Source organism: Pseudophryne corroboree, chromosome 2 (assembly GCF_028390025.1).
Source record: "Pseudophryne corroboree isolate aPseCor3 chromosome 2, aPseCor3.hap2, whole genome shotgun sequence".
NCBI lineage: Eukaryota > Metazoa > Chordata > Amphibia > Anura > Myobatrachidae > Pseudophryne > Pseudophryne corroboree.
This window is the reverse complement of record NC_086445.1, coordinates 129606481-129634429: the sequence shown is the minus strand read 5'-3', so window position 1 is coordinate 129634429 and position 27949 is coordinate 129606481. Positions and strand designations below refer to the sequence as shown.

Here is a 27949-nt window from a genome sequence, read left to right as displayed (position 1 = left end):
AACATCTTTCTTTACTATGTTGTAGGTAGAACTATAGATATATTAAAGAATGAAAATTTGTCACTGCATCCTTCTGTTATCTCAGAGAAGGTAAATTTCCAGGGTGGGTGCCAAGTTATTTTTTTTCTGAAAAGAGGGCGGTAGGCCAAGTACATTTGGGAACCTCTGCTCTACAGTATTGGTTGAGCTAAGTTCTGGATTGCAGGGTTACACTTGTAAAGCCCTGCATTCGGTACAGTGGGGCCGATTCAATTTTTTGTGGGCGTCTAAATGTATTGGGCGCTCACAGGGGTCATCGATCATTGCCCCCGTTGGGCATGCTTGCCCCATATGCCCGCCCATTAGTACCGGGTTTAGCTACACAAAGCTGCTAAACCCGTCTAAAGTACAGTTAAAATATAGGCAAACCGCAGAGTTTACACACATTTCAGCTCGCACCTCCGGAGGCTGCTAGCTGAAATGTCTTTCCCCGGGTGCATGCGCACTTGAACGGAGCAACAATTGAATTGCTCAGTTGGGCGCCATCTAGTGGCAGCTGGGGAGACCAACAACTGAATTGGCCCCAGTATGTCTAAATATGTTTCACTATATTTAATAGGCATTTTTGGATGATTGTTTTTATGCTGCTTGTTTTAGTTTCCAGAGGGTTTGTGTGATCCTTGGAAAGTGTATTAACCCCTTCAGTGTTATGCCCGGAAATCTTCCGGGGTAGCCAGCACTGTCGGCGCTGTCTATCCCAGAAGATTTCCGGGTATGCTACTGACTGATTCCCTGGGGACAGCCGTGCAGCGTGACGGTGCCTGGGAATCAGCATAAGCTATTGTGAGTTAAGCCCGCCCCCTGGACTCCTATTGGCTGGAGGCATGCTTAATAGTGTAATGGCTTATGCTGATTCCCGGGTGCCGCTACGCGGCCAGGAATCAGTGCTGACGCGGGTGATCCAGTCAGGTGTTCGCCCTCCTGCACTCCCCCCCAGAATTTTTTTAACCCTGCACTGCCAGATTTCAGCACTCGCTGAATAAAAAAAACACACCCATGGAGGTGTCTATTTTATAAAATTCTGTATTACAAGGCAATGCCCGTGGGTACTCCCTCCCTGCACTTTAACCCTTGCACTACTTAATTTTAAAAACACACCATGGGAGGTGTGTATTTAAAAAAAAAAAAAAAAAGCCACTGAAGGGGTTAAGTGGCAGTTACTTTGTTAAGGGAAGTTTATTGTGTCACAGTACCAGGTAACAAATTAGACCTTCAGTTATCCATTTGCTCTACAGCAGGGGTATTCAATGTGTGGTCCTCCACCTGCAGTATAACTACACATGCCAGCATGCTCTGTTACAGTTTTGCTATTAGGGCATGCTAAAACTGTTGCAGGGCATGCTGGTATGTGTAGTTCCACAACAGCTAGGTGGCCATATGTTGACTACCCCTGCCACAGAACAAATGGATAATCAAAGGCTTAATTCATTACCTTAGAAATATATATCTTTGATAAACTATAGACAAAGATAAGGAGCGCTAGTTGTAGTATAATTAATAATAAATTTAATATCAATTTAAAAACACATACATATAATAAGACCTCAAAATAGAAATCTAAAAAAGCTGGTACTTCAATAAGCTCATCGTTGTGCACATAGCTCTAATTTTGAACTCAAAATTGTTATATCCAATAGTAACGAGTTCCAATTATGGAACACAGAAATAGGTATCAAAGATTATGCCGGCCAAAGCTCTTTTATGGATCCGGATATCCTTTTAAAGCCTGGAAATTATAAAGTGTCCTCCAGATGCATAGGCAATAATTAACGTGTAGACAGCTTCAGGACAATTAGTAGAAATAATTAGTAACCGTTCAAAGAACAGTAACGTGTGTCTATACAGACAATACTCTGAAGCTGTATTATGCCCACCAGATACACAGATGTTAATTGTCGTGCTAACGGCTTAAGGATAGTTTGTAATAGTATTTAATACCAATTCAGATAGCAGTAAGTGATGTCCATGCAAACAGTGCTCTGCAGCTTTATTATGTCCTCCAGATACACAAGCGTTAAATAAACGTACTAGCAGCTTCAGGATAATTTGTTATGGTACTCAGTGCCGATTCAGATCACAATATAGTGTATTCATGCAGACAATGCACATTTAAAGATGGAATTACCAGACCAGGCTGTCACGGAACTTTATCCACCAAGTGCTGTTTGTTTTTCAAGCTATAACTGCTTAGATGTTTTAACGGTACCGTAGTAACTCTAGCGGTCAAAGAGATCCAAAGGAGGATTCGCCGGATCTGGCAATCACGGCATTCGGTCCTCGCGGCTGGTCGGCACGGTGAGTACTTGTACACACAGGAGGCGGCTGGAGTATATATGAGCTGGCTGCAGCTTGCAGAGTGCACAACGGAGGGTCCTCTACGCTGCTAGTACGTTTATTTAACGCTTGTGTATCTGGAGGACATAATAAAGCTGCAGAGCACTGTTTGCATGGACATCACTTACTGCTATCTGAATTGGTATTAAATACTATTACAAACTATCCTTAAGCCGTTAGCACGACAATTAACATCTGTGTATCTGGTGGGCATAATACAGCTTCAGAGTATTGTCTGTATAGACACACGTTACTGTTCTTTGAACTGTTACTAATTATTTCTACTAATTGTCCTGAAGCTGTCCACACGTTAATTATTGCCTATGCATCTGGAGGACACTTTATAATTTCCAGGCTTTAAAAGGATATCCGGATCCATAAAAGAGCTTTGGCCGGCATAATCTTTGATACCTATTTCTGTGTTCCATAATTGGAACTCGTTACTATTGGATATGACAATTTTTAGTTCAAAATTAGAGCTATGTGCACAACGATGAGCTTATTGAAGTACCAGCTTTTTTAGATTTCTATTTTGAGGTCTTATTATATGTATATGTGTTTTTAAATTGATATTAAATTTATTATTAATTATACTACAACTAGCGCTCCTTATCTTTGTCTATAGTTTATCAAAGATATATATTTCTACTTTAATTGACATCCAGAATGTCTTATAGGAGCTGCAATGTGAATTGAAGTCTTATAATATAATTCATAGATTTTGTTCATACAGGTATCTATATAAAATTTGTTTGTGCGCCCGATTAATTCTTTATATGCGCTCAAATAATTCTGAGAGCATCTGAAGAATATTATTATCATCATTAATTCATTACCTGCGTCTGCTCTGTGGCCAGGGGTGCTTTTTATCTATTGGTGTTCCTGCATAGTAGAGTTTCCCCAGGGATGTTTTCCATAAGGAAGGAGACCAATAGGTGTTATACAGTTTGTCAGAATAGTTTAGTTTGCTATTCTAGTGATACATGGTAAATATCTTAAAGGAGCAACATAATGAGCAAGTTCCATTTAATTTTGGAAGTCCGTTTTTCATTTGTAACTGATCTAAAAGGGGGAACTTCATTTTTTTTTTTGCTGTAATAGCAATAATAGGTGCCTGATGAAGCTCTTCCATTGTTTTTGGGCACCCACTACTTATCGCGCTTGTTGCACCCAAATGCTTTAAATCCATCGAAAGTACGGGCACAACAAGGAAAATGCTGTCTGGACTCCCAAAAGCCAGTTTTTGTACATTTCTGCTCACCACTTCAGGAAGTTGTAAGCAAAGATGACTGGTGACCACGGCACTCGCCCCCAATCGAGGCAACAAATGAAAAGCTTCGACAGGAGCTAATTGCTTAGCAGCACACCGAAAAAAAAAAATCTATTGAATTACCCCCAAAGATCTTAGGGCTGCACCCCTGCTGTGCTATGTGCTTTTTTCCTGTATGTAAAGGGCTGCAATGGCTCTGCAAGAGGTAGAACTTCTTCACTTGCTTGAAAGTGTTTTATCTTGTAAGCTGTTGAGTTCCTAGAACCTTTAGCTATGGACTTGTCTTTGTAAGGACACTTTTTTGGAGCTAAATAAACATCTGCATCTACTTACATATTGGGACCACCACATTAGTATAAAGCTCAGAGTTAAAACAGAGTGGGGCTTCTAAACCCGGCGCTGTCAGTCGTGTAAAATGCTAATGAGCGTTTGATCGGAGCAACAGTTGAAAAGCTTCGATAGATGTCCAATTGTTTAGATAGCCAGCAGGGGGCGCGCAACACAATTGAATTGGTCCTGTGTCTTTAAGTTCAAGCACTCTGCCAGCTACCATGCGAATACTGGTCTATGGTGAGTGGTTAGTATGGATTAGCTGACACCAGTAGGTATCGCAGATATGGCAAATTTAATTGATGCAGTGGGAGGAGTCAGTAACTGATGGCAGTTGCTGATGGTGAAGGGGAATCCATGGACTATAGGAGTGGTGAAATCAGGTTACTCAAAGAAGTGTAAAGGGCCCCATACACTAGAACGATAATGCTGGATTTCATCCGATTTTGGCCATTCGGGCCAATATATCGGATGAAATCGGGCATTTTGGATGTTTTTTTACATCCGTTCCAATGATCGGTCCCATGAGCATCGGATCGGATCCCCTAGAGCATAGGTTCCCAAACTCTGTCCTCAGGACCCCACACAGTGCATGTTTTGCAGGCCTCCTCACAGAATTACAAGTGAAATAATTAGTTCAACCTGTGGACCTTTAAAAATGTGTCAGTGAGTAATTAATTCGCCTGTGCACCTGCTGGGTGACCTGCAAAACATGCACTGTGTTGGGTCCTGAGGACCGAGTTAGAGAACCTATGCCCTAGAGCAGTGGTTCTCAAACTCGGTCCTCAGGACCCCACACAGTGCATGTTTTGCAGGTAACCCAGCAGGTGCACAGATGTATTCATTATTCACTGACACATTTTAAAAGGTTCACAGGTGGAGCAAATGATTTCACTTGTGATTCTGTGAGGAGACCTGCAAAACATGCACCGTGTGGGGTCCTGAGGACCGAGTTTGAGAACCTGTGCCCTAGAGTGACTGTGCTGCACTCGTGATATGCCGTACCCCGCAGGCATGGCTGGGATCGCACACATCGTAAGCAAAAGGACCGCATACGATATATCATATGCGATCCTGCCCCCCGGGAGGCTGCCAGGGTGATAGCCTGCGACATGGGGTCTGGCATGTCGTATTAGTGTATGGGACCCTTAACCTTCTATGTACAACAAATCTGTGATGGCCTGGAGGAGAGAGGTAATCCAGTCACTGACCTATGACCTTGGGAGCATTGTCGGGTTAGTACATTTTACTGAATACAGCAGAAGATTAGCAGATTTGAACTAAATTAGTTCTTAGCCTTAATAGAGGAATGACCTAAAACCTATGCCTGAGATTGCAAATTCCCCTGTGCTAGGCACAATTAAAAGCAGAATATTATTGATAGTGGTATAGTCTTTGGGGGATTTTGCATACTGATTATACTATAGTTTTATTTTATTGTAACTCTGGGATTCTATTTCCTTCGTTATTGGCTGATATGTGATGATCCATACACGATACAATAAAGCACAGAATGGGATCCGGTCTCTAGGTCGACAGTAACTAGGTCGACCACTATTGGTCGACAGTAACTAGGTAGACAGGGTTTCCAGGTCGACAGGGTCTCTAGGTCACATGTTCTAGGTCGACATGAGTTTTTTACGATTTTGTTCTTTTTCTGAACCTTTTCATACTTAACGGTCCACGTGAACTACGATCGGAACGGTAACCTGTGCCGAGCAAAGCGAGGCACCTTGCCCGAAGCATGGCGTGGGGACACGGTGCACTAATTGGGATTCCCGGTCACTCTGCGAAGAAAACTACACCAAAAAAAACATTAAAAAATCATGACGGCCTTTTGACCTGTCGACCTAAAGACCCTGTTGACCTAGAGACCCTGTCGACCTAGTTACTGTCGACCAATAGTGGTCGACCTAGTTACTATCTACCTTCCATACCACACCCGGACAGAATTACAGGATCAGTAGACAGAAATGGAGCTCGGCTGGCATAGGCAAATGACATGGGAGCCTGCCAATGTGATCGCCAGATATAGTTAGGAGATCCTGAAAATCTGTTTGGTCATTCTGATCGTTTTGTGGTCTCACGTAAGTGTTGAGGCGATATTCGTGCCTTTATATCTATATTGATTTTCTTTTTTAAAAACTTGATTTTATGTCTTTGGGAACAGTTGTCACCCTTAGACTACCCCCCAGAGATTTGGGTCAGCCGGCTCCTTGTCCTCTGTCCTAACTGTGTGGGCTGACTCATTTGTCTTGCTCATGCAAAGTGTTTTTTGAGACAGATGGAGTTTATATGGATACTGCTGCACAGCACTGCAGTACAGGCAGGACAGCACTGAACCTGAGACCTGATAAGAGAGAGTGCTTAAGGTACACATGCTTGGCTGGTGGGGGCAGCGCGGGACCTGCCTGGTGATGGGGGCAGGGGTGCTCAGTATGGGTCTGGGGAGGGTAGATGCTAGAACCAAGTGGGCTAAAGGATCTCTGACGTCTAGGGGGGGGGGGGGGGGGTTCTAGGCAGGCGGGATAGTTCTTTCACTATCCATGCCACCAACTGGGGCGAGTCACCAAGCTCATGTGCCCTGTTCGGGCTTGCTCCTCCCCCTGGTGGTGATCTTTCTGCAACTTGGTTTTAGCCATAGCAGGGCAAGGAGCTGTAACTGTGCCAATAGAGGGAGGGAGGAAATGGCAACTGTTCCCAGGGAGAGGAATTTGGGGGTGGCAACTGGGCCCAGGTAGGCAGGGGTTGTGGGGAGGAAATAGCAACTGTGCCCAGGGAGAGTGAGGTGGGGGGAAGGATTAAATAGCAGCTTTGCCAGTGATGCAGGGGGTGAGGGGAAGAAAATGGCAACTGTGTCCAGGGAGAGGAGCTGGCAACTGTTCCCAGTGGTGAAGTGGAGACTGGAAAAGACCAAGATACTGTGGCTGGCTGCGGGGCATCCATGTATGTAAGTCTGGTGGTGGCAGGGGTGCTGGGTCTGCCAAGTATTGAGGGAGGGGGTATGGGGGGGCTGCTGTGTGTTCCCAGGGAAGGAAGGAATATTTTGTGTGCGCTCTTGAATATTCACTGGAATGTGTTAAGTGGCCCCCCAGCTGAAATTATTGCCCTCCCCTGTTCTAGAAGATAAAAGCTAGATTCTGATTGCACTCTGGTGGACCATGCAGAATGTGGGAAGCCCTGTTATGTGCATTGCATGAAATGCACAGTCCTGGCTATCACTGACTTTTGCATAATGGTGTCATTCAGGTGCAGATTAGAAAATGACTGTCATTTTCATACGCAGCACACTAAGCATAGCAAGATAAATCCGGACCTGACTAGATTGCGAAAGCACAGAACTGTGTGTACAACTTAAAATTGAGGGACACGATGGAAGTTAGCATGTCGGTCGGTTAGGACACTTGCTTTGTTCTCACCATGCAAACTCTAATCCTGTAACTGTGATCTTGGAAATTTCTGCACAGAGATGTGATAAGAGCAGTAGTCTTCCAAATGTACCTTCTAGTAATAGACTTCTCGAAAACTATAAATAAATCCAATCAGTGCTTCTGCCAGCCTCACACAGTGAGCTCCAGAGTCCACAATGGGACTAAACACATTACTGGGCTTTATTATAGGCCCTACACACTGGCCGATTTTCTGAAAGATATGAACGATCTCGTTCATAAATGAACGAGAACTCGTTCATATCTTTCAGTGTGGAGACTCCAGCGATGAACGATGCGCGTCCCCGCGCTCGTTCATCGCTGGTTTCCCGTCAGCTGTGCATGCAGGCCAATATGGACGATCTCGTCCATATTTGCCTGCACTTCAATGCAGCCGCGTGACGGGGGGAGTGAAGAAACTTCACTCCCCCCGTCACTGCCCCCCCGCCGCCGGGTCGCTCGTCGGCCGTATCGGCCGTCGGGCACCTCGGCGGCGCATCGAGATATGTGTAGGGCCCTGAGAGCGATAGGATATGCTGACTAGTAGAGGATATTTCCATTATTGTAACCAAATGCTGAGGTACCAGTTCCGTATATTGCAGTGTGTGTGTACATTAGACTAATGCTGGGTACACACTGGCCGATATATCGTCCGTTCTATTGAACGGCCGATGCATTGCTTGACCGTCGGGCAGTGTGTATGAGTGATATGTCTTGTATCTATAAGCGTGTACCCAGGATAACTTTGAGTTTACTGTTTAAGATGTACCTGTAGAGTCCGATGCAGAGTTAGGAACAAAGCAATACCTGATTAATTCCTATATTTTTGCAGCCAAATGCCTTCTTATACTGAATATAGGCTTCCGATACACTTTAATGGGACTATTGTGGTATTTCTGGCAGCTTACACACAATATCCTCCATGGTGTTAGTGAAGGGCCCTACACACTATGCGATCCGCCGCCGAGCTGCCCGACGGCGGATACGGGCGACCCGGCGGCGGGGAGGGGCATTGATGGGGTGAGTGAAATTTCTTCACTTCCCCCGTCACCCGGCTCCATAACAGTTATGGACGAGACCGCCAACCCCTTACAGAGCTAAAGATGTGGTGAGTGAGACACCAACCCCCCTAGCAAGCGGGGGCCCGGTGTGAAGATGGCGGCAACGGGGAGGGAGCGCAGTATTAACTGCGCTCCTGGGAAGGGTCAGCGGTACATGGTGCGGTGCTGTGAAGGGCGTCCTGGGCCAGCACTTACCCCCACACTGGTCCAGAAGTCTTTCGGGGTCCGCGGATCTCAGCCAGCACATTTTTCCTCAGACCAGTATAATCCTTGAAGAGTGGGAAGACAGCGCCATTAAGGGGGCGGAGCTTCTCCTCAGAGCGGACCCAGCAGCGTTCCAGTGCCATTTTCCTGCCTGCACAGCGCTGAGAGGAAGAACAGGTTCCCTCCACAGCAACTCCAGCTATCTGTACACGGTACCAGGAGGTTGTAGAAGGGAGAGGAGGCTGTAATACGACTGTGTGTCCTATTAAGGTATACAGTCAGCGCTGAAAAAGGGTCTCCCTTTGCCAATAGCGCTGTGTGTGGGTTTGCTCCAATCTCTGTCTCTCTCTTGCCATTCTTGGGGGGGGGGGGAAACTCTGTCTGCCCTCACCTGTGTGTGTGGAGTGTTTGGTGGTCTCATTTAGCTATGTCCAGGGACACTGTGTCATATGCTGGAGAGGATTTATCCTCCCACGATGATCCCATTCCATGTAATCAGGATAGCACTGGTTTAGCACAGATACCAGCAAGGGAACCAGAGTGGTTTTCCTCTATCAAATCTTGGATTTCTCAGTTTTCTGACAGGGTTGCAAGTAATGAATCTGCAACCCAGGTATTACAGAGCTCTATGGCAGTATGGCCGGTTTCTGTTACCTCAGGACGCCCTGCTATATACCCCCACAAATGTGCGCTTGTGCATGTCGCACAAGACGACGCGGATACCGATTCTGACACCACAGACGGTGATGGGGATGTGTTGCGTGGGTCCGCATCTCTTGCAAAGGGGGTGCAATTGTTGATAGAGGCTATCAGGGATGTGTTGAATGTTAATGATACCACACCTGAGCAGGTTGAGGAGGCTTTTTTCACTGAAAATAAAAAATCCTCGCTAATCTTCCCTGCGTCAAAGGAATTGAATGCTATATTTGAAAAGTCATGGGTAAACCCAGAGAAAAAATTCCAGCTCCCTAAAAGGGTACTGGTGGCGTTTCCTTTGCCTGAGGAGGATAGGAAAAAATGGGAAAACCCGCCGATTGTTGACGCATCTGTGTCCAGACTGTCAAAGAAGGAGGTTTTGCCTGTTCCAGGATCTACCGCCTCAAAGGAGCCGGCTGATAGAAATATTGATAATGCTTAAATCAATGTACACTGCTTCAGGGGCCATATTACGTCCCACTATTGCTACTGCATGGATTGTAAAGGCTATAGTAAAGTGGTCGGCTACCTTACTAGATGATTTGGATACGATGGATAGGGACGACGTTGCTTTATATTTACGTAACATACATGATTCAGCAGGTTTTATGGTGGAATCCATGAAAGACCTGGGTTCCATGGCTGCGGGAATATCTTCCATGTCTGTTTCAGCTCGTCGGGGACTGTGGCTGCGCCAGTGGTCGGCCGACGCGGAATCCAGGAAAAGTGTGGAGGCCCTACCCTATACAGGTCAGGCTCTCTTTGGGGAAGTTCTAGACGCTTGTATATCCACGGCTACAGCGGGTAAGTCTCAGTTTCTTCCCTCAGCAGCACCTGGTCCGAAGAAGTCCTTCTCTTCATCAGCAACACAGTCCTTTCAGCCTAACAGGCCTAGAAAGGCCAGAGCGTCCAATACCTTCTTATGGGGAGGTCGAGTTAAGTCCAAGAAACCTACAGCTGCAGGTTCCCAGGAGCAAAAGCCTGCTTCAGGTACGCTAAAGTCCCCCGCATGACGGTGGACCACGCGGCCCAGAGATGGGGCCAGTGGGAGCCAGACTCAGATACTTCAATCACTTCTGGGTATCGTCCGGCCTGGATCCCCTGGGTGATAGATATTGTATCCCAGGGATACAGGCTGGAATTTCAAAGTCTCCCTCATCGTTTTTTTCAAATCAGGCTTACCAACTCTGTTGGCAGACAGCACTGTACTACAGGACGCTGTCTGAAAACTTGTGGAGGCACAGGTCATTGTGCCAGTACTACCTCAAATGCAGAACAAAGGGTTACTATTCGAAACTTTTCGTGGTACCGAAACCGGATGGTTTGGTCAGGCCCATTCTGAACCTTAAGTCATTGAACCCCTTTCTAAAGGAGTTCAATTTCAAGATGGAGTCTCTCAGGTCTGGAAGAGGGAGAATTCCTGGTATCACTGGATATCAAGGATGCGTACCTCCACATTCCGATCTGGCTGCCGCATCAGGCTTATCCGTTTCGCATTGCTGGACTGTCATTTCCAGTTCCAGGCCCTGCCATTCGGCCTCTCCACAGCACCAAGGGTGTTTACCAAGGTGATGGCAGAAATGATGGTTCTCCTCCGCAAAGGGTGTGAACATCATTCCATATCTGGACGATCTGCTGATAAAAGCATCGTCCAGGGAGAAGCTGCTGCAATCCATTGTTCTCACAACACGCCACCTCAGGAGTCATGGTTGGATTCTGAACTTTCCAAAGTCACATTTGGAACCAACCCAGATGTTGTCCTTTCTGGGAATGATCCTGCATACGGAAGTGCAAAAGGGGTTTCTTCCGCAGGAAAAGGTGTTGGTGATACAAGCTATGGTCCGGGATCTCCTGAAGCCAGCCCGGGTGTCGGTTCATCAATGCATTCGCCTATTGGGAAAGATGGTGGCCTCTTACGAGGCTCTCCAGTACGGGAGGTTCCATGCTCGGACCTTCCAACTGGATCTCCTGGACAAGTGGTCGGGATCTCATCTTCACATGCACCAGAGAATTCGTCTGTCACCAAAGGCCAGGATTTCACTCCTCTGGTGGCTCCAATTGCCTCACCTTCTGTTTCGGGATTCAGGACTGGGTCTTTCAAACCACGGATGCGAGCCTTCGGGGCTGGGTAGCTGTCACTCAGGGAGTAACCTTCCAGGGTCTGTGGTCAAGTCTGGAAGCCGGCTTGCCCATCAACATCCTGGAACTAGGAGCCGTCTGCAGCGGTCTTCTTCAGGCGGCTCCTCTTCTAAGAAATTGGGCCATTCAAGTGCAGTCAGACAATGTGGCAACAGTGGCTTACATAAACCGACAGGGCGGAACGAGGAGTGGAACCGCAATGTCATTGGTGACAGGAATGCTCCTCTGGACAGAAGAACACGCGTTGGCGCTGTCTGCCGTCTTCGTCCTGGGAGTGGACGACTGGGAAGCAGACTTCCTCAGCGGACACGATCTCCATCCAGGGGGGTGGGGTCTCCATCCGGAGGTGTTCAAGGAAATAACAGACCTTTGGGGATTACCTCAAATAGACATAATGGCCTCTCGGCTCAACAAGAAGCTTCCGCGTTATTGTTCCGGGTTGAGGGGCCCACAGGCAGTGGCAGTGGACGCCCTGGTGTCTCCGTGGGTATTCCAGTCAGTGTACGTGTTTCCACCACTCCCACTCATCCCAAGAATCCTAAAGCTCATAAGGAGAACAAGGGTTCATGCGATCCTCATTGCCCCAGACTGGCCAAGAAGGGCTTGGTACACGGACCTTATGAATCTACTGCACGAAGAGCTGAGGCCTCTTCCTCTTCGGGAGGATCTGCTGAAGCAGGGGCCGTTCGCCTATCAAGACTTACCGCGGCTACGTTTGACGGCATGGAAGTTGAGCACCTGATACTTGCTCGGAAGGGCTTTCCGAAGAAGGTCATTCCTACCCTCATACAGACTAGGAAAGGGGTAACGTCTAAACATTACCATCGTATTTGGAAGAAATATGTCTCTTGGTGTGAATCCAAGACGTTTCCTACGGTGGAGTTTCAACTCAGACTTTTTCTCCTCTTCCTTCAGGCAGGTGTGGATATGGGCCTGAGGTTAGGATCTGTGAAGGTCCAGATTTCGGCCTTATCCATTTTCTTTCACAAACAATTGGCTGCCCTCCCTGAGGTTCATACGGTATTGCAGTTCCTCCAGTCGGATTGGTTTAAGCCTCTACAGGAGGTTGAGGTCAAATTTCTTACATGAAAGGCGGTTACGTTGTTGGCCTTAGCTTCTGCTAGACGCGTGTCCGAATTGTGGGCTTTCTCCTGTAAAAGCCCTTACTTGATCTTCCACGAAGATAGAGCTGAGCTCCAGACACGTCAGCAATTTCTTCCGAAAGTTGTGTCGGCATTTCATATCAACCAACCTATTGTGGTGCCAGTGGCTACTGACACCTCAATTACATCAAAGTCCTTGGATGTTGTAAGGGCTCTGAAGATATATGTGAAGAGAACTTCTCGTCACAGAAAGTCGGACTCTCTGTTTGTCTTATATGATCCCAAGACAATTGTGTGTCCTGCTTCTAAGCAGACTATTTCTCGCTGGATTCGGTTCACTGTCCAGTACGCTTATTCTACGGCAGGACTGCCGTGTCCAAAATCTGTTAAGGCTCACTCTACTCATAAGGTGGGGTTTTCCTGGGCGGCTTCCCGGGGTGTCTCGGCAGTGCAACTTTGCCGAGCTGCAACTTGGTCTGGGTCGAACACGTTTTAAGAGTTCGATACTTTAGCCTCAGATGACCTGAAGTTCAGTCAATCAGTTCTGCAGGAGCCTCCGTACTCTCCCTCCCATTCTGGGAGGTTTGGTACATCCCCATGGTACTAATGTGGACCCTAGCATCCTCTACAGACTACGAGAAAAGGATTTACCGGTAGGTAACAAAAATCCTATTTTCCTTTCCAATGTCTTCTAGACAATCGCAGTCTAATCAGCTTTGTTTTATTCCTTAATCATCAACCTCCTCTCATAAATCCACATCTACAATTGCTTCCGCCTCATTTCAGCTCTCTGCTTATGTAACCAGTAACTCTCTGACCAGAAGGTCTCTTCATTAAAAACCAGAACGCGTCTCATTGTCTAACCCCTTGAGAGATTTGTTCAATTAAGCAAAGAGCTCCTTCATTAGTTTTGGAAGTCCAGACTCTTAAATTAGCCAAGCCACCCACAATACATCACCTCTCTAGTGTGCTGTTTTTGGCTCTCTGTGGGTCACCAGCTTTTAACCACAGTTAAGCTAGAGATTTAATAGTTCAGTTAAACACAACAAAGTCATCCTGCAATTGGGAAGGCCCTGCCCCAGGTTGCGGGAGGGGTCATACATCTATTTTCTCCTACGTTCTAGAGCAGGGGTGGGGAGCCTCAGGCCCAAGGGCCGTGTAAGACCCGCAGAGCCACTTGATCCGGCCCGGCCAGGCTCACCTAACCGAGGGAGATCCGGGTGCCTGCTGAGATTTTGTTACTAGTGGGCGCCTGGCTTCTTCCCCTCAGCAGCAGCCGGAGGCAGGAGCTCACTCCAGAGCTCTGGCTTCCAGCTCTGGCAGTGTGCATGTGCGGCTGTGCGGTGCTATGGGAGAGATGTCATGACGTCTCTCCCATAGTTCTGAGGAGCGGCGGACAGGCGGAGGGCAACGGTCCAGAAGCAGGAGCAGGGCTGGTGAGTATTGTGGGTTTTTTTTTCTTTTAATGTGTGTGTGTGTGTGTGTGTGTGTGTGTGTGTGTGTGTGTGTGAGCGTCGCTACTAGGGGGCATATCTACTGGGGCATAACAACTGACTGGGGGTATATCTGCTGGGGGCATAACTACTGACTGGGGGCATAACTACTGGGTACAGGCTTATTTTTAAGTTGATCATTTTTGTATGGCCCCCAAAGGATTTTATAAATATCCAAATGGCCCTTGGTGGAAAAAAGGTTCCCCACCCCTGTCCTAGAGGATGCTGGGGACTCCAAAAAGGACCATGGAGTATAGAGGGGATCCGCAGGAGACATGGGCACTTTAAGACTTTAAATGGGTGTGAACTGGCCCCTCCCTCTATGCCGCCCCTCCAGACCTCAGTTAGATTCTGTGCCCAGGGAGACTGGGGACACACAGGGGAGCTCTCCTGAGTTTCTTTGTAAAAAGACTTTTGTTAGGTTTTTTATGTTCAGGGTGCACTGCTGGCAACAGGCTCCCTGCACCGTGGGACTGAGGTGAGAGAAGCAGACCTACTTCTGTGAGTTCAAAGGCTCTGCTTCTTAGGCTACTGGACACAATTAGCTCCAGAGGGTCCGATCTCTTGCTGCGCCTAGCTGCTCGTTCCCGGAGCCGCGCCGTCACCTCCCTCACAGAGCCAGAAGAAAGAAGCCGGGTGAGTATTACGAAGATACGAAGACTTCAGTGATGGCAGAAGACTTCAGTATTGAGGTACCGCGCTGTGGTCGCGCTGCATGCCATGCTCCCACACACAGACGGCGACACTAGCAGGGGTGCAGGGCGTAGGGGGGGCGCCCTGGGCAGCATGAACACTGGAGTGAGCACTGGCCAAAGATAGAAGTGCCTAGGCACTAAATATAGCCCCCGCCAGTATAATAAATTTGAATCTGAGCGGGACTGAAGCGTGCCGGTAAGGGGGGCGTGGCTTAGCCCTCACAGCTCTAACCAGCGCCATTTTCTCTTAACAGGAGCTGCAGAGACGCTGGCCCTGACCTCCACACTTCTGTACAAGTAACAGGGTGCAAAATGGGGAGGGGGGGGAAGGGGCACAGTAATTTGGTGCTATTATTATTATATAAAAAGCGCTAAACGGTCTGAGGCAGTATATATAAGGTCTCAATACCGGGATAGGCGCTGGGTTGTGAGCTGGTAAGCTCCCTCTGTGTTTCTCTAACAGGCTTTCTTGTGGGTCTGTCCCCTATAGCCAGTGTGATTGTGCGTGTTGGTACGTGTGTGTCGACATGTCTGAGGCTGAGTGTTCCTCCCCGGAGGAAGTTGGAGTGGGGGCAGAAAAAGCGCTGGGAGTGACCCTGTCGGTACCGCCGACGGCTGATTGGGTAGATATGTTGAGTACGTTGAATGCAAATGTGGCGTTATTGACTAAAAGGCTGGATAAATCTGATTCTCAGACCCAAACATGGAGAAAATCCATGGAGGACGCCTTGTCTCAGGTCCAGACCCCCTCAGGGTCACAAAAGCGTTCATTTACCCAGTTAACAGATACAGATACCGACACGGACTCTGATTCCAGTGTCTATTATAGTGAGGCCAGATTGAATCCTAAATTGGCTAAGATTATTCAGTACATGATTGTGGCAATTAAAGACGTATTGCATATCGCAGAAGTCCCTGCTATTCCTGATACAAGGGTCTGTTTGTTTAAAGGGAAAAAACCTGAGGTAACGTTTCCCCCCTCTCATGAGCTGAACACTCTTTTTGAAAAAGCTTGGGAAACTCCTGACAAAAAGTTACAGATTCCCAAAAGAATTCTGATGGCGTATCCATTCCCCTCTGAGGACAGGGATAAGTGGGAGTCAACCCCCAATGTGGACAAAGCTCTGTCACGTCTGTCCAAAAAGGTGGCGCTTCCGTCTCTTGACACGGCTGCCCTAAAGGACCCTGCGGATCGTAAGCAGGAAACTACCCTAAAATCCATTTATGTCACTACGCGGGTACGCTGCTCAGACCTGCCGTTGCGTCGGCATGGGTGAGTAGCGCTATTGGAAAGTGGGCAGATATCTTGGCATCTGACATAGATACCCTGGATAGGGAAAGCATTCTTTTGACTCTAGGTTATATCAGGGACGCTGCAGCCTACCTAAAGGATGCGGCGAGGGATATTGGCCTGTTGGGATCAAGGGCCAATGCCATGGCAGTCTCGGCCAGGAGAGCACTGTGGATTCATCAATAGAATGCTGATGCCGACTCTAAGAAAGCTATGGAGTCTCTCCCGTATAAAGGTGGTGTCTTATTTGGTGACGGCCTCGCTGACCTGGTATCTACGGCTACCGCGGGTAAGTCATTATTTCTACCTTATGTCCCTGCACAACAGAAAAAGACGCCCCACTATCAGATGCAGTCCTTTCGGCCCAATAAATACAAAAAAGGAAGAGGGTCGTCCTTCCTTGCCTCTAAAGGTAGAGGAAAGGGGAAAAGGTCACCTGCTCTGGCAGGTTCCCAAGAGCAGAAGTCCTCCCCGGCTTCTGCCAAATCCACCGCATGACGCTGGGGCTCCTCTACAGGAGTCTGCACCGGTGGGGGCACGTCTCCGACTCTTCAGTCAGGTCTGGGTTCTTTCGGGCCTGGATCCTTGGGTGTTAGAAATAGTGTCCCAAGGGTACAAGCTGGAGTTTCAAGACATGCCCCCCCCCCCACCGATTTTTCAAATCAGCCTTGCCAGTTTCTCTTACGGACAGGGAAGTAGTGTGCGCTGCGATACAAAAGCTTTGTCAACAGCAAGTCATTGTCACGGTACCCACGTCACAAAAGGGAGAAGGCTTTTATTCGAGCCTGTTCGTGGTCCCAAAGCCGGATGGCTCAGTCAGACCGATTCTGAACTTAAAATCCCTCAATTTATATCTGAAAAGATTGAAATTCAAGATGGAATCTCTCCGAGCAGTGATGTCCAGTCTGGAAGGGGGGGATTTTATGGCGTCAGTCGACATAAAAGATGCCTACTTACATGTCCCAATATATCCTCCACATCAAGCTTACCTGAGGTTTGCTGTTCAGGATTGTCATTACCAATTTCAGACGTTGCCGTTTGGTCTTTCCACGGCTCCGAGGGTTTTCACAAAAGTAATGGCGGAAATAATGGTGCTCCTGCGCAAGCAGGGTGTCACAATTATCCCGTACTTGGACGATCTCCTGATAAAGGCGAGATGAAAGGAGCAGTTACTAAGAAACGTTGCGCTCTCCCGGACAGTCCTGCAACAACATGGTTGGCTCCTAAATTTGCCAAAGTCACGGTTGGTTCCGACAACACGGCTGTCATTCTTGGGCATGATCCTGGACACGGAACTGCAGAGTGTGTTTCTCCCAGTGAAAAAAGCTCGGGAAATCCAGAACATGGTCAAGGAGATTCTGAAACCGGCAAGAGTGTCGATTCATCAATGCACTCAGGCGCTGGGGAAGATGGTGGCAGCATACGAAGCCATTCCGTTTGGCAGGTTCCATGCCAGGGTGTTTCAGTGGGACCTGTTGGACAAGTGGTCCGGGTCTCCCCTACACATGCACCGGAAAATAAGCCTATCTTCCAGGACCTGAGTATCTCTCCTGTGGTGGCTCCAAAGTTCTCACCTCCTAGAGGGACGCAGGTTTGGGATCCAGGATTGGGTCCTGGTGACCACGGATGCAAGTCTCCGAGGCTGGGGAGCAGTCACACAGGGGGAAAATTTCCAGGGAAAATGGTCAAGCCAGGAAGCTTGTCTGCACATAAAAATTCTGGAATTAAGGGCCATTTACAACGGCCTTCTACAAGCGGAACATCAACTTCGCGGTCTGCCCGTCCTGATTCAGTCGGACAACATAACAGCAGTGGCGTACATAAACCGCCAGGGTGGAACAAAGAGCAGAGCGACGATGGCGGAGGCCACAAAAGTTCTCCGCTGGGCAGAAAAACATGCAAGCGCTCTGTCAGCGGTCTTCATTCCGGGCATGGACAACTGGGAAGCAGACTTCCTCAGCAGACACGATCTCCATCCAGGAGAGTGGGGTCTTCATCAAGAGGTCTTTGCAGAAATGACAAGTCATTGGGGAATTCCTCAAATAGACATGATGGCGTCTCGCCTCAACAAGAAGCTTCAGAGATATTGTTCCAGGTCAAGGGACCCTCAAGCCAGTGCAGTGGACGCCCTGGTGGCACCGTGGGTGCTTCAGTCGGTATATGTGTTCCCTCCACTTCCACTCATTCCAAAGGTGTTAAGGATCATAAGAAGTACAAGGGTTCAGGCGATACTCGTTGTTCCAGATTGGCCATGGAGGGCCTGGTATCCGGATCTTCAGGAATTACTCATAGGAGATCCCTGGCCTCTTCCTCTAAGAGAGGACCTGTTACAGCAAGGGCCGTGTGTGTTCCAAGACTTAACGCGGTTGCGTTTGACGGCGTGGCGGTTGAACGCCAAATCCTAGCTCGAAAGGGTATTCCTGGTGAAGTCATCCCCACTCTACTTAAAGCTAGAAAGGAAGTAACGGCGATGCATTATCACCGTATTTGGAGAAAATATGTGTCTTGGTGTGAATCCAAGAAGGCTCCTACAGAAGAATTTCATCTGGGTCGTTTTCTCCATTTTTTGCAAGCAGGCGTGGATGCAGGCCTAAAGTTAGGCTCCATTAAAGTGCAGATTTCGGCGTTATCAGTTTTCTTTCAAAAAGAATTGGCCTCCCTTCCAGAAGTTCAGACTTTCGTGAAATGTGTGCTGCACATCCAACCTCCATTTGTGCCCCCAGTGGCACCGTGGGACCTTAACGTGGTGTTACAGTTCCTTCAGTCACGTTTATTTGAACCTTTACAGGAGGTTGAGTTGAAATTTCTCACTTGGAAAGTGGTCATGGTTTTGGCCTTGGCGTCCGCAAGGCGGGTGTCGGAATTAGCGGCTTTGTCTAACAAGAGCCCCTATTTGATATTCCTTGTGGATAGGGCGGAATTGAGCACTCGTCCACAATTTCTGCCAAAGGTGGTTTCTTCGTTTCATATGAACCAACCTATTGTGGTGCCTGTGGCTACTGAAGTCTTGGCTGATTCAAAGTCTCTCGATGTAGTCAGAGCTTTGAAAATATATGTAGCCAGAACGGCTCGTATTAGGAAAACTGAGGCTCTGTTTGTCCTGTATGCTCCCAACAAAATTGGGGCTCCTGCTACTAAGCAGATTATTGCAAGCTGGATCTGTAATACAATTCGGCATGCTCATTCTACGGCTGGACTGCCGTTACCGAAGTCGGTGAAGGCCCATTCTACCAGGAAGGTGGGCTCATCTTGGGCGGCTGCCCGAGGAGTCTCGGCGGTTCAACTTTGCTGAGCAGCTACTTGGTCGGGTTCAAACACTTTTGCTAAGTTGTACAAGTTTGATACCCTGGCTGATGAGGACCTCATGTTTGCTCAATCGGTGCTGCAGAGTCGTTCGCACTCTCCCACCCGGTCTGGAGCTTTGGTATAAACCCCATGGTCCTTTGGGAGTCCCCAGCATCCTCTAGGACGTAGGAGAAAATAGGATTTTAATACCTACCGGTAAATCCTTTTCTCTTAGTCCGTAGAGGATGCTGGGCGCCCGTCCCAGTGCGGACTCTATCTGCAGTACTTGTTGATAGTCATTGTTTTTGTTACACAAAGGTTGTGTTTCGGTTATGTTCAGCCTGTTGCTGATTTTGGTTCATGCTGTTAACTGGTATTTTTCTTAAAAGCCATGTTGTACGGTGTGTTGTGGTGTGAGCTGGTATGTATCTCACCCTTGGTTAACAAAAATCCTTTTCCTCGAAATGTCAGTCTCCCTGGGCACAGTTCCTATAACTGAGGTCTGGAGGAGGGGCATAGAGGGAGGGGCCAGTTCACACCCATTTAAAGTCTTAAAGTGCCCATGTCTCCTGCGGATCCTGTCTATACCCCATGGTCCTTTTGGAGTACCCAGCATCCTCTACGGACTAAGAGAAAAGGATTTACCGGTAGGTATTAAAATCCTATTTTTAATTATCCTTCCTTGATATAGTGTATCTGTCAATGTAAATATTGTGTGTATGTGTGTGGATTGCCATCTAGGGTTTTTTAACTTTCTTTCAACTGTTTCTTAATCTAATCTTCCTCTTACACATAGTGAACACGTGCAAGCTGTCTATGGGGTTACAATGAAACTCCATTGTGAGCTATCGGCATCCAATCCACAGTGCATGCCAGCTATCGGCATACATGTTATTATGTCTATTTACTCAGACGTAGCAGGAAGGCTCCGATAAGGATGAGTTGGACAACACTGGCCCTTGTCTGGACTGCTTAGCTCAGCATGCATTGTTCTTTGTCAGAAAACTTTTGATATAACATGATATAAAATATATGTTTCTGATGTTTAATGTATTATAGTGATTTGCAATAATCTTTAAAATATATATATTTTTCTATATATATTTTGAGCCGTGAATGGAAAACTGCATACAGTGAAATGAGCGCGTGAATCGCTTTCACGCTTATGCAACAATCTGAGTGTTCTCCTGGAAACTAAACAAATAACGTACCAGAAAGCACTCTTCCCCAACTATTAGAACACTGGCCGTCTTGTCCTCAAAGCAATTGGGGAAAAACGGGGTGCATGGGTCTCAAGTGTAAGAGGAGGTGTAAGCTGCAGTGAGTTCCTATAGGAAGCTCCTTCTCTTGGGCAATATCCGGAGAGCATAAGTGCGCTTGTCCTTTTATTGTATTAATTCTGTAATCTTTTTAGATTCTATTTACTTTGTGGTTTTGTTTTTATTATGTTATTTCTACTGCACAAGTACATGTAATTTTGTGTTGCAGCTCATTGTATAAAGGAGTTGGCTTGAGGTAAACAGATGGCTAGTAATTATGGCATTTCCATTGGGATCTCATTACTTTGCCATGTGAGGTTAGTATCTTGAAAAAGACCTTATCAGCTTAATGAGTTCTTTCTGCCATTCTGCATTATTTCACTACTTGTTCACAATAAAGATGTTATTTCTTTTCTAAAGTGCATATGAGACTCCGCAAACTGTGGTCAATCCAATTAACTGTGAAGGGTGCAAGTTGCCTTTGCTGCAGCACCGCATTTCGCACCCTTCGTAGACCGTTTTGAGCCATTAGCAGCACCGCTGACTCGCACCCGCAATGTGTTTGCGGTTTATTGGAATGACCCCTATTATTTACACGGTTACCTGGTGTGTGCAATACTTGGTACTTAAGATTCTGTGGTTTCAGATTTTACAGTCAACCACTGCAACCATGGTAGTGGACCCCAGATGGCTGAATCCCTTGTAATATGGTTTCTTTCCTGCAAATGTAGAGCACTTTGTGTCTTTTTTGCTACTTAAATAAACATCATTGGTGGTCATTCCGAGTTGTTCGCTCGCAAGCTGCTTTTAGCAGCATTGCACACGCTAAGCCGCCGCCTACTGGGAGTGAATCTTAGCTTAGCAAAATTGCGAACGAAAGATTCTCTAAATTGCGAATAGAAATTTCTTTGCAGTTTCTGAGTAGCTCAATACTTACTCTGCCACTGCGATCAGTTCAGTCAGTTTCGTTCCTGGTTTGACGTCACAAACACACCCAGCGTTCGCCCAGACACTCCCCCGTTTCTCCAGCCACTCCCGCGTTTGTCCCAGAAACGGCAGCGTTTTTTCACACACACCCATAAAACGGCCAGTTTCCACCCAGAAACACCCACTTCCTATCAATCACATTACGATCACCAGAACGAAGAAAAAACCTCGTAATGCCGTGAGTAAAATACCAAACTTCTTAGCAAATTTACTTGGCGCAGTCAGCGGAAAATCGCTGCGATGCGAAGAAAATTACCGAGCGAACAACTCGGAATGACCACCCTTGTTTTTCTCTGTGCTTAACTAAAGCTAGTAAATTTTGATGGCTCTTTATTACAGCCTGGATTTAATTTTAGGAGATGACTGCTCAGAATTAGCTACAAGTACCCACTTATCCGCCATCTATTAAAACTCTGTCTATCCAGTTATTTACAGTTTCCATGAGGGTGTCTTTATTTCTCCTATCAATGCTGAAACTAAAAGCCCGTGCACACTGGCCGGTATATCTGCCGTTCTATTGAACGGCCGATATATCGCGGCTCCGTCGGCTAGTGTGTACGGGCGATATGTCTGTGGACTCCATCGTTCAGACATATCGCGTCGGCCCTGCAGCACAGTCGATGGCCAATATATCTACAGATATATTGACGCATCGCTGTGTGTGTACGGGCGGTCAGCCAACGGTGATTGACAGCTGAACTGGGCGTCCTTGGTTATACGCCCGCCCAGTTCATGACGTCAGTCCCCGACGGATCGGGGAGTGTGTATGCACAGCACACTGCCCGATCTGTCCATAGATATATCTGCAGATCAATTGATCTGCAAATATATATATCAGTGTGTACCCACCATTAGAGACAGATGAGCCCGAACAGTGATGCAGCCGTATGTAGGGGCGGCTTTGTTCTATACTGTGCAGTTGTCAGAACAGACCAAGGGCAAGATTCAATTGTTGTAATGCGCCCAATCTCTCGTCTAAAGTGATGGGAGGTTGCGGGGCGATTTTCAGTTGGTCTCTTCTATTTTATCACGAAGCAGTAGGACAGCGACCCCAAACATACAGCCAATATCATCAAGAACTATCTTCAGTGTAAAGAAGAACAAGGAGTAGTGATATGGCCCCCACGGCCCCTGATTTCAACATCATCGAATCTGTCTGGGATTTCATGAAAAGACAAAGATTTGAGCAAGCTTACATCCACAAAATATCTGTGGTTCTCCAAGATGTTTGGAACAATTTCCCTGCTGAGTTCTTTAAAAACCCTTAAGATTTCGCTTCTGCTCATTCACTTTGCATTTTGTTAATTGATAAAAATAAACATTTCTATTTTTTTTAAAGCATTCTGACTTTGCAGCATTTTTTCCACACCTGCCTAAACTTTTGCACAACTTTATTGTCCGCCTGATGACAGTGCTGAAAATAAAGCACTAAAATGTTGCTGTACTTGTATGGTGGACTAAGAATTATTTTGACAAGTATCTGGAGTGCCCTATGAACATATGTATGTATGTATGTATGTATGTATGTATGTATACTTTTGTGAAGGCAGCTGATCCATTATGCATTAGGGAAAAGCATGACCTATTGGGGAAAAAAAATAATTTATATAATCTTTTTTTCTTCTGGACATTTTGATTAGATTTTCTTTCCATGTGATGAGTTCTAAACCAGCTAATGCTAGCTTCTAAAACAAGATATAATTTATGCGTACAACACACAGGTAAATCACTGATATTGTTGCTGGAATATGACTAGCGCAAAAACTTACATATAGGCTCAGCACAGGGGTGAGAGAAAACTCGGCAACGAAGGGGTTAAAAGGCTTATCCACATTCGGTAACTCCCCGCTTTATTTCTGGTTCCCCTCATGTGGTGCACAAAAAAACGTGTGATCCTTGCTGCTACATGTAGATTAAAGTTGGACAGCGCAGATTACAGATAAAGTGTAAGTGAGCGTCGCCAAGCGAAGTAGTGTCTTTTACACATCCTTTTTGGTCAAGTGTGTGTGTCTTTAATTGCTTCCTGAGACTTCACTGATTAATGTGATATGCGACACTTGTGTATCTGTGTGCGATTGAGTCTGAATCCATATGTGAAGCACAGCGGAACCTGTTGTAATAAAAAAGCCATGGCCTCTGCACCGTAGCACTTCATATACAGATTCAGACTCAGTTGCTCACAGGTATACAAGTGTCACATATCATATTAATCAGTGCAGGCTCTTGAAGCCGTCACCTCCGATTGCGACTAAGAAGCATATTCGAGCATAAAAAAAATGCAGGCGCTAGCTGTCGCACAGGACCTGGCGCACCATGAAGGAATATTGGGCGCGACTACAGCAGTAGTGTGACGAAGCTAATTTAAGGTGCAGTAACGAAGGGTTCTGTGTTTTGTCCTGCATATGGCACACAGTCTGTGGAAATCTTCTCACACAATCCATTTACCAAACCGGAGTGATTGCTAATGACACCCAGGTTTTGTGCCCAGGCCAAGTGACTAATCTGATATTACCACAGTTTTATGCTCAAACGTGGTTTATTTAATTTTTTTTTTAGGTGGTGATAATTAATGGGTGCCCAGTGGAGCACTACAATTGTTTTGTCCGTCCATTAATTATTGCACTTGTCTCACAGAGCACCAGGTTTAGCTGTGCAAAGCAGCTAAACATGTATAAACGAATGGGTGCGACGCAAAAAGTGGCGCTTGGGCACCCAAAATTCGGACTTTTAACACATTTCTGTTCACCACCTCCGGAGTCTGTGAGCAGAAATGTGGTCACCAGCGGCACTCACTCCCGATCAAAGCAACAATTGAATTACTCAGTTGGGTGGCCATTAATTACAGCCACCGGCAAAACAATTGAATCGCACCCAGAATGTTTGTTTGATTTACAAAATGGTTAAATACTGAAAGATTTGCTGTTGTTTGAGAAACATTGACTTTTTTTTTTGCCCTTTTCTTTTGTGCAATGGTGCTTTCCATAGGACTACAATCGCCAGAAATGTGAACTTAAAATTGACGTTTCACTTAATGCTCCTTGAGAAATGGCCCACACCAGTTGTAGTCCAAAAACAACATTGCAGTTTTGACAGGTTTCTTATAACTTGAACCTAGAAGATTAAGGCAAACCCTTTCAAGCCTGATTTTCCTGGTACATGTTCCCACTTTTCCAAACCCTTTTTGCCCGTTACTAGATTTGACCCTTTCGCTGATCAGTACATGCCACCTTGTAATAGCAACATGTTCTAGAACAGCCACAAGTCCCCAAAATGTTGCCCCGTCATATACTTGCAGTTTTGCAGGGCAGAGATCGTCCGTCTTATTACCAGCAGATTAAACTGACCCAGCAGCTGTGAGAACTGTTGGAGTAAAGGTGCATACACACTGGGCGTTTTTGCCCAGTATGTGCTAAGCAATTAAATGAAAATCGCTGGCCGGAAAATCGCACAGTGCATACATACTGAGCAATTTTCACTCGGCCCAGCTATTTTCAGTAGGAGACTATGGAAAGTGGTTCACTTGGCCGGTAAAACAGCGCTCATCGTCCGGCCATACACACTAGGAGATTGTGAGCTCAAAGTAGTTCAAAACAACAAAAGTGAGCTACTTTGAGCTCAAAATCGCCTAGTGTATATTCATCTTAAATCATGCTGCCTATCACTGTTCTAGTACTTTGCAGCTTCATCTACAATTTCATGTTTCAGTTCTTCTGGCCACAACGTGAACTGACTGGTTCTAGGGAGCGGCTTGGACGGCCATGTTTGTAGGATCTGTCTAGACAGCCCAGCAGCATACATCAGCAAGAGTTCAAAAGACTCGTCCAGAGCAGTTTTGATCTGTGACTGCATCGTTTTTCTTTGGCGTGAGATAAATGATCACAGAATGAAAAAGAAATAAGAAGCTCTTAATTTTACAAGTGCTTTCCCGTCTCTTCAGCATTTTTGCTCTCACAGCAGGAAAGACATCAAATGATGTTTTAGCGCTTGTGCTGCAATTGCCCACTTGCTGTGTGCCAGATGATTAATAAGCCGATCTGCTAACTGCTTTAAGTGTTTTATCCCAGATCTCCCTCGTTAGAAAAAATGAAGAGTGTGACTTGATGGTGTACTTGCAAAGAACGCCTGGGGTTCTTTAGCTGTTGTTGAACAACAAGTTGCAGCAGTTCTTGACAGCTTTTGAAACTGGTAGCGGGCAGATTATTGTAAAAAAAAATTACCTGGTCTGTGCTTGCGTTGCTACTTGTGTTTATTTTATTTTTTTACCGTGTCTGTCATCTGTAACCATTCTCTTCTTCTCCCTAGGGCGCCAATGCCTCGGCTTTAGAGAAAGAGATTGGTCCGGAACAGTTTCCAGTGAATGAGCACTATTTTGGTTTAGTAAATGTAAGTGGTTCTCGCTTTCCATTGTACACATTAAGGCTCTACCTTCTGGAAAACATTCTGCACAGATTACTGAAATAGAACAAACGCAGACTATTCATAGCCCATCGCCAAAACAAATAGTTTGCCGTGGTATGGGGAAGACTTGCCATACATTATATGAAAACTGTATAACAGTACAGCTCTAGCCAGCAAACCACCAGTGGGCGGCAGTGACTGCTTTTAGCTGGGAAGGACGTGGAAAAACAGTATGCGTTACAGGTGATTTAATTCTCGTCAATGTCTGCAAAGTGCTTACGGAAGACCGGCACTTAGTGACCGCCGACATTGGCAATTGCACCTCACTGATGTATGTAGCAAATTTAGTGATGTGCTACAGGATGTGCGTAGATGAACAGCATGGCGGAACATCGCAGAGAATGTATTCCCCCCTCCCCCCACAATAACATGCATGGGTGTGCTTGTGTATAGTCAGGCTGTCTCCCTTCTGTAGCTTCCTCCTTACCTTTGCATGCCGAGCAACTGTTTTCTATTGCCTCTTGAATGAATAGATATTAGTATTTCGCTAATAAGAGCTTTATATTAGATGCCTGTCACAAAACTAAAACACGGGAGCAGATGTATTAACCTGGAGACGGCATAAGGAAGTGATAAACCAGTGATATGTGCAAGGTGATAAACACACCAGCCAATCACCTCCTAACTGTTAATTTACCTATTGGAGCTGATTGGCTGGTGTGTTTATCATCTTGCATTTATCACTGGTTTATCACTTCCTTATGCCTTCTCCAGGTTAATACATCTGGCCCACTGATTGTAATTCAATAGGCGAGTAGCCATGGTCAGTAGAGATTCTATTAAGAGTATGTTTTAAGGCACCACAGGGAGCATCAAAAGGCATTTTCCAAGTCCTCTCCCATCTGTAATAAGGAAAATAGAAAGTGGCCATAGAAAATGTGGTGTTGCAGCATTTGTTTTTGGATGCTATCTGCTCCATTTTTTACATTCAGTGCAAGTTAAATGTTTATAGGTCAGGGGTGTCTAAAGTTTTTCTTGAAGCGCCTTGTTAAGAAATAATTTTTTCACAGTTTGTCTCATAGTAATTACTGTAGTTAAGATGTTTTTAGCGAAGAATTCTTATCCTAAGAAACACTAAAGGGCGGTACACACGGATCGATATTTACTTAGCTTAATTTCTAGATTGCTTAGAAGTTAACATTGCTCCGTGTGTAGGGGTGCTGGCAACAGCGATGCGCGGCGCCAGGCTGCGCTATCGCCGGCTCTAGTTTTTTTTTTCCTCCCTCGCTCTGCACACATCGCGCTCTGCTGAGCAATTTGTGTTAGATTGCTCAGCACACATCTCCGGGACAAATCTCCCTGTGAGTACGGGCTTTAGTTTAGAGGGATATTTATCAACGCTTGGAGAGAGATACAATTGTGAGAGATAGGGGGTATTCAATTAGCGCTGACAGTTTGGAGATATTGAATTCAGTTGCGGGCTGTTTTCGTCTGTTTTAAAGGCATTTTAGCCAATGCCTTTTCACTTTTTTTTCGGAAAAATGCCTCAAAATCGCTGAAAATGGCTTGCGTTTTCGTCGGTGCACGTGCGAAAACATGTGGATTCGCCAATCCACATGTTTCTCTAGCGTCCATAAGGGATATTGGGGGAAACTAGTATGATGGGGTATAGACGGGGTCCAAAGGATCCAGTGCACTTTAAATTTCTTCCACTGGGTGTGCTGGCTCCTTCCCTCTATGCCCCCTCCTACAGGCAGTTTAGAATAAAAGTGCCCTTAGGAGAGGATGCACATTTCTGCAGCTCCAGAGAGTTTTCTTCAATTTCTTTTTAATCTATTATTTTCGGTATGCCGTTTGGGCAACAGCATACCTGCACCATGGGAGTTAGGGGGGGGACGGTCACCGGCCTTACGAGGTGCAAAGCCGCTTCGCCGCTG

General features: G+C 46.3%; 1 protein-coding gene across 1 annotated transcript in view; it reads left to right on the top strand.

Annotated features, from left to right (window-relative positions):
• USP12 (ubiquitin specific peptidase 12) overlaps positions 1–27949 on the top strand; it is a 176861-nt gene that overhangs the window by 75709 nt on the left and 73203 nt on the right. Inside the window, exon 2 of the mRNA XM_063951708.1 lies at positions 25917–25997. Coding sequence (XP_063807778.1) covers positions 25917–25997 — 81 coding nt within the window. The remainder of the gene's footprint in view (positions 1–25916; positions 25998–27949) is intronic.